Source organism: Propithecus coquereli, unplaced genomic scaffold (genome assembly GCF_000956105.1).
Source record: "Propithecus coquereli isolate 6110/MARCELLA unplaced genomic scaffold, Pcoq_1.0 Scaffold1, whole genome shotgun sequence".
NCBI classification, from domain to species: Eukaryota; Metazoa; Chordata; class Mammalia; order Primates; family Indriidae; genus Propithecus; species Propithecus coquereli.
Genome location: NW_012133857.1, coordinates 1,372,553 through 1,380,523, shown reverse-complemented (window position 1 = coordinate 1,380,523; position 7,971 = coordinate 1,372,553). Strand labels below are relative to the sequence as shown.

The 7,971-nt window shown below is 34.9% G+C and overlaps 1 protein-coding gene across 1 annotated transcript in view; it reads right to left on the bottom strand.

The window, feature by feature from the left end:
• The window catches only part of GOLGA4 (golgin A4), a 109,103-nt gene that overhangs the window by 45,316 nt on the left and 55,816 nt on the right, over positions 1–7,971 (bottom strand). Inside the window, 2 exon segments of the mRNA XM_012645110.1 lie at positions 788–919; positions 5,548–5,726. Of these exon segments, the coding sequence (XP_012500564.1) occupies positions 788–919; positions 5,548–5,726 (311 nt within the window).

The window sequence follows — 7,971 nt, the reverse complement described above, 5'->3', positions numbered from 1 at the left end:
AAAAAAAAAAAAAATGTATGAAAACAAGGATATTAAAACTTAAAACACTATTTCTCAACCTTTTACACTGGAAGAATTTTCAAATTATACATTATTATTACACACTATTATATTATAGATAATAACCTCACATAAAAACAAACTATCTTTTTGACACTAACACTTTTTATGACAACTTATACAAAAGGCTTTCACAATTGAAGAAAAATATTTTTTGTTTTAAACTTTCAAATTATGCTATTTCAACAAATCTTCCAGCAAAAATCTGAATCTGCTTTTCTGGCTATTGATCTTGTTCTGTCAGTTTTTTAATCTAACTCTTTTTTTTTAAACATCGTGGGGACTGAAAATTAGTACTGAAATTATTCTACTTAAAATGAAAACTACTTGGTCATTTTCATTTTTTTTTCTTTAAAATGCAATTCAGCCTTGAGCTCTGGGTAAATTCAGTCCAGTGAATTTTTTAGACATTCTTCCTGAGTTACCACTGCTTCAATTAACCTACCTTCTTTTCTTTTCCCTAATTATAGCCTACTGCCAGGGTAGGAGGGATGGATAAACAAATAAACTGACTGATGAAAACTTGTTAGATCAGTAAATTTAATTTTCACACAATACCAAGCTAACAAGCTCTGACAGTCTTTCTTGCCTACTTTCTATCCTCTCTGCATAACCAAAGTTCAAGGCTGCCAGTAGTCTGACGTCAAGCTAGGATGCAGGGGTGAGAGGATGACAACTTTATAACTCTGCTAAGTTTACCTACAGCAGAAACAAAACAGGTACTTACAAGAGCTATTTTCATTTGCTCCTGAAATTCCCTTTCTTGGGTCTGTAACTTCTTGGTGAGTTCCTGCTCCTTGCTGGCCAGCTCCTTTTCATGAAGCTTCTGTAGTTTAGCAATTTTTTCTTCTGAGGATTTCTGAAAATCAGCCAAATAGATAAAGTTACAACATCCAGAATAAAATATGTAACTCCACAACTAAATGCTACTTTATTACAGTTTAATCAAACTAATAACTTTTTTTTTTTTTTTTTGAGACAACATATCACTCTGTTACCTGGGCTAGACTGCATAATCATAGCTCATTGCAGCTTCCAACTCCTGTGCTCAAGAGATCCTTCTGCTTCAGCCTCTGAGTAGCTGGGACTGCAGGTGCACACCATGACACCTGGCTAATTTTTAAATTTTTTTGTAGAGACAGGGTTTTGCTATTGCCTAGGCTGGTCTCTAATTCCTGGACTGAAGCAATCCTGCCCCTTCAGCCTTCCAATGTGCTAGGACTATAAGCATGAGCCACAGCAACTAGCCACTAATAACTTATTAAGAGGAAAAATCAGAATACAATTTCCTACATAGATCAAAAGTCACCAAAGCCACAATAGTTAAAAAAAAAAACTAATAATGTTTTTCTCTTAGTTTAAGACAAGAACTGTTGCTGCTACAGTAGAGCCTGATGAGGCTGAAGTTCCATTTCCATATCTTGCAGGGATGTTCTCCACCAGTCAGGATAGGGAAGCAGAGCAGGGTGAATAAGGATGCTCTCAGAGAGGGCATTATGCTGTGGTCAAGCTGCCCTGGCGGGACCAATCTAACTATGCCTAGCTTTTCAGGCATGTACTATTTATTAAGAGGTATTGGCCCTGTTCTTTTTAGGATAGGAAAACTCAATCTTATAAAAATGTCAAATCTTCCTATATAAATCTAAAAAGTTAATACAATCAGGCCGGGCGTGGTGGCTCACACCTGTAATCCTAGCACTCTGGGAGGCTGAGGCGGGTGGATCGTTTGAGCTCAGGAGTTTGAGACCAGCCTGAGCAAGAGCAAGACCCCGTCTTTACTAAAAATAGAAAGAAATTGGCCAAACAACTAAAAATAGAAAAAATTAGCCAGGCATGGTGGCGCGTGCCTGTAGTCCCAGCTACCTGGGAGGCTGAGGCAGGAGGATCGCTTGAGCCCGGGAGTTTGAGGTTGCTGTGAGCTAGGCTGACGCCACGGCACTCTAGCCCAGGCAAGAGAGTGAGACATTGTCTCAAAAAAAAAAAAAAAAAAAAAGTTAATACAATCAAATGAACTAAAAACAGAATGGAAAGCAAGAAAAAGCAAGAATAGCCAATACTCTTCCAAAAAATAACAGTAATAAGGGGAAGCTACCAAATATAACATATTATAAAATTAGAGTAAATACAATAGTGTATTAACAGCACATGCTTAAACCAAGAGAATAGCACAGAGAATTCAGAAAAAAGACCCACATTTAATACTTTAATAATTTAGTACGTAATAAAGATAAGGCATATCAAAGGGGAAAATGTATATTATTAAATAAATGATTTAGAGACTATTTGGTGGTCATCTGGAAAAAATTTAAGTTAGATCCCTACCTCACTCCTTGTACCAAATAAATTTCAGTTGGATCAAAGATGCAATCATAAAAAAATGAAAGCATAAAAGTGCTAGAAGAAAAAGTAGATTTTTTTTTTCAATGATCTCAGAATTGAGCATGTGTTTTTAAGTAGAACAAAAATCCAGATAGCGCTTAAGGAAATGGCTAATAAATTCAACTACCAGGAAAACAAAAACTTCTGCATGACCAAAAAAAAAAAAAGCCAAAAAACAAAAACAAATCAAAGCAAAGTCAACAAATAACAAACTGAGAAAACTGTTTGAATAAAAGCACCTTATATCCAGAGAGTTAATTCCCACTTTAAGTAAAGAATTTCTACAAATCAATAAAAGACCAAACAGCCCAATAGAAAAATGAGTCAAGGATTTGGTTGGATAACTCAAAGAGAAAAATTAAAAATTCCTTTTAAATATACAAAAATATGTATATCACAGTGGTAAGAATTATGCACATCAGAACAAAAATGATTTTTTCTTTTTTACTTATAAGCTTGAAAATATTAAAAAGTTAGATAACACCATATTTGTGAGGAGGGAAAACATATTCTAATATTAAATACATTGCTTGTTGGAGTGTAAATTGTCCTCTACAGAGTTTGTAGCAACCAGGTAAGAATTACAAATACATATGATCTTTCCCTGAGTAATATTCCACTTCTAGGAATCTATCCTAAGGAAATATGTACATGAGCAAGTATGTATAAGGATATCCACAATTTGCAATAGCAAAAGGTAAAAATGATCTAAATATCCATCAGTAGGAGACTGATTAAATTATGAGACATTCATACAATGAAGCCTTGAGCAGCCTCTAAAACAAACGGGGCATCATTATGAATTATCAATTATCAATAGATAAAAATAACAATCTCCCAGATTATTTGGTGAAAAATCAAAATATAGAAAAACATATAACATGCTTTTGTATTAAATAAATTAAAGAGGAGATTATAAAACATAAAAGAGAAATCATATGCAGAGATTATTTCTGGGAAGTATATTCAATAAAAGAAAATAGTAGATTTCTTTGGGAAAACTAAGGGGCTACTTGGAGGAGAACCTTTTCACTGCATACTTTCTAACTTTTTTGTTTTTCTTGAAACAGGGTCTCACTCTGTCACCCAGGTTGGAGTACAGTGGCACAATCACAGCTCACTGCAGGCTTGAACTCCTGGGCTCAAGCGATCCTCCCACCTCAGCCTCCTGAGTAGCTGGGACTACAGGCATAGACCACCACGCCAGCTAATACTACTTTTTTTGTAAAGACAGGGTCTCACTATGTTGCCCAAACTAGTCTTAAATTCCTGGCCTCAAACAATCTTCCTGCCTCCACCTCCCAAAGTTCTGGGATTACATAAGTGAGCCACTATGCCTGGCCTACTTTTTATCTTTTAATTTTTATACCATATCCCCATATCATAACCTTTCAAAATAATTCATTAATTATTTTTAGGTTGTTAGATTCCACTGTAACAGTACTTACCATATATGACTAATTATTTAAAAAATTAAACTACACTCAGGTAGTTACAGCTAAGGCCCTGTATATCCAATAATTGATCACAAATAATTTCTACATTGCAAATTATCTATAGTTCAACAGGAGAAAGAAAATATATGAAAAGAATATAATTTTCCCCCCTCAATACCTGCTATGCACTAATAAGTAAAAGCATAGAAATCTTACCAGGAGTTGTAAAAATAAACACTGCAACTAAAATCCAAGTCTCACCTATTCAGATCTATAATTTATCTTGAGCCATTTGATTTTAGTGGACATAATCAAGAATACAAATGAGTCAGTAAAGGAATAGGGGAAAATATGAGCAAAGAGTCAACAAAGGCAAATATGACAGGAGGAAAAATAAGCAAAAACCAAAGCAGAGAAAAACGGCTGAGGAAGGGAGCTGGGGGCATGGAGGGGTCATGATAAAGACATGTTCACATTTCTGAAAAAGTGGAAATCTAAGGGATTTTAAAAATTTAATTTCTAAAAGAGACCTTTTCAAAAAGCTATCTAATTTTAAAAATGAGGTCTATCTATAATTGTAAGAGTAAGCAGAATATCAAGTAATACTGATCCTTTAAAACATTTAAACAAGGCCGGGGTGGTGGCTCATGTCTGTAATCCTTACAATTCAGGGGGCTGAGGCAGGAGGATCGCTTAAGCTCAGGAGTTCAAGACCAACCTGAGCAAGAGTGAGATCCCGTCTCTACAAAAAATAGAAAAAATTAGCCGGCTATGGTGGTGCGCACCTGTAGTCCCAGCTACTCGGAAGGCTGAGGCTGGAGGATCACTTGAGCCCAGAAGTTGGAGGTTGCAGTGAGCTATGAAGACGTCACTACACTCTCGCCAGGGCAACAGAGTGAGGCTTTGTCTCCATAAAAAGGAAAAAAAAAGAGAAAAAAAGAGAAAAAAACCCAAAACATTTAAACAATCTCTAGCCCCTCAGTCACATCCTCAAACACACACTAGGCAAGTACCTTCTTGGCCAAGTTCTGTGGAAGAGATGCTACTTGGAGCAGCTAAGCAACCTACCTTCAAGGAGCCTAGAGTCAGAAAGCCATAAAACAGTTGAGGCACATCTCAGTTTACAATGTGGCCCACTGGAGAGAAAGGAAAGCTTTAAAAGGTTCCAAAGAATTATCTAAGTATTAAGTTCATTTCTCTATCAAAAGTGCTTTTCCACTATATTCTGAACATCATGAAATGGTCAAGATCTAAGATACAAATTAGGACAGGTGCGGTGGCACAGGCCTGTAATCCTAGCACTCTGGGAGGCCAAGGTGGGAGGATCACTTGAGGTCAGGAGTTTGAGACCAATCTGAGTAAAAGCAAGACCCCCATCTCTATCAAAAATAGAAAAAATTAGTTGGGTGTGGTGGCTCGTGCCTATAGTTCCAGTGACTTGGGGGGCCGAGGCAGGAGGATCACTTGAGCCAGGAGTTTGAGGTCACGGTAAGCTGTGACGACGCCACTGTACTCTACCCAGGGCAACAGAGTGAGACTCTGTCTCAAAAAATAAAATAAAAATAAATAAATAAATAAATAAAATACAAATTTCCTTTGTCAAAGATTATAGGAAAAATAGACTTAAATTTCAAAAATGCTGTAACTCATTTCATTCCAGAATTATTCTTACTTTCATTATATCAACAACCTCCTGTTTCACCCGACTTAATTCCTGTTGAAGACTGATGCGTTCCTCCTCACTTGTTTTTTCCATAGCTTTTATTTGTTCATCCATTTCTGCCTTCATTTTTCTCCGTGCTTCCTCTGTTTTTTGGGCTGTACTCAAGGCTTTTTCAAGTTCCTCAAAAGCTATAATGAAAACAGTAGAAAACAAGTATCTCAAGAAATACTATTAATGAGCTAAAATGTTTTACATTCAATTTACGGGAACTAAGAGCAGCAGTAGCAGGACAGGTTAAAAAACTCATCATTGTTCTAAGCCAAGAGGTATTTCTGAGTTGTTTAACAAAGCCACAAGAAATGTTCAGTCACTAAAACCAATTTGTTGTTGAGTTCCAGATTAGGATATTAAGACTATTTATATGAACCTAAGCTCAGAAGTTTGAAAAAAAATAGTAAGTTACTAAAGGTTCTCCATTCTCCTACCAGTGTCCTTATGGATAGCAAATTCAAAGAAATGAAGACATGTCCCTACTTCTGTATTGTATAATTTCAATTGCTTGTCTGTTTGCTACATATAGTTCTTAACTTATGTATCATCAATAATTATTCAATACTCACAACTAGGACATTTTTAAGAACGTAAAAACTATCCTTTGGCATATCTTATTTTTTAAAAACTTTTTAACCATAAAACAAAAGAATAGAGTTTTTATTTCTTTTTTTTAAATATTTGCTGGCTGAATCACATATTTAAACAATGTATTTTGAATGAAACCTACTACTTGTATAAGTTTCAAACCAGGACTGTTTTTGGTTGACTAGAAAGAAATCTTTACCTGATTCAACAATATATAGAAAGGCACTACGAGCAGAAAGTTCTTGGGTAAGATAAGTAAGAATTCAGGCCTTGCAAAAATAATCATCTTGGCTAGAGCAGTAAGATCTTTAAGGAGGCCAAACAGCTTACTCATCACCAAACAAAATCAGATAGATGGTGCAACAGCTGGGTAACTAGGCACCAAAAATACATATATTTGTGTTTATATAGTTGTATATACAAACAGTCCACAACTTAAAATTTTTTGACATAGATTTTTCAAGTTAACAATGGTGCAAAAGCAATATGCATTCAATACAGTCCTCAACTTCCAATGGGGTTACATCTGGATAAACCCATTGCAAGTTGAAAATATCGTTAAGTTTCCTTACGATATTTTCAATTTACAATGGAGTTATCCGGATGTAACCCCATTGTAAGTCAAGGAGCATCTATATATGCATGTGTACATATTATGTTTACGTGTATATGTATGCGTGCATACACATATACATTTAGCATAATGATAAACTGATAATCCTACTGCTGTTGCCATCCTAGACTATTTCCTTTTGTCTTCACAGAATAGAAATCCCCAGACTTCCCTTTATCATAGAAATAGACTATAAACAAAATTCAGTTTTCAAGGTGGTTTTTAATCCTATCAGGAAACATATGTCCAGGGAGACAGTTCACTGACATGTATAGTATTTTTCACTTCCAGTGGAATAACAAATGCAGATCTTTAGCCTATGGCATCACAGAAAAAAGGCCTTTTATTAACCGCAATTTGGCTCAACACAGTGGTTTGGGCACAGGAATTGTATACCTGAAGACAAATATCTATTCTGAAGCACTTTCTTAATGGCAAATTGCATTAGGTACAGAAAAAGGCAAGAGAAGGCTGAATCTGGTAACAACTGAGAAACACACTTACTTTGCTCAACAGTTTAAAAAACAACTTCTCTGGCAACCATAATACCTTTGATATAAAAAACATATCTATCCAATTTATTCATTTTATATGTCCAAAGTATAAAACTGATGCTCAAATAAGTTCTAAACTTAAAAGAAATGTTAATTGCCTGAAATCATTTATAAAGATTCCTATTCTAATTTTACTGGTATTTGCCTGCAAACACCAAGATGATAATCCTTAAATATGTTAGAAAACAGAATATTTAAAGGAAAACATTGTCTTTGTTTTATTTAGATATTTTTTTACTACAAGTTCTAGTGTCAAGCATACAGAAATAATGAACTCTTGCTACTAACAAGAAATTAGTTTCTTCACTTAAAAATCAGTCAAGTAAAGTGACTAATTATGGGAAAGAGATTCTGGGACAAAGTGCTTACTGCTTAGTTTGTGCTGAAAGTTTAAATCTGGGAAAGAAAAAAATGAAAACAGGAATGACAATATCTTTTAATGCTTGGATGTCATCAATACTTTACTATTATTATTATTACTATTCAGCATATAAAATTATATCTTGGCATTTTTAGGTACTACACAGAAATATCTTAAATCAAGCTCTGGAGAAACTGAAGATAGTTTTGACACTCTTTTAGTAAAACAGAATTTAAGTACAAAAATTTTGTCAATTAAGCAAAATA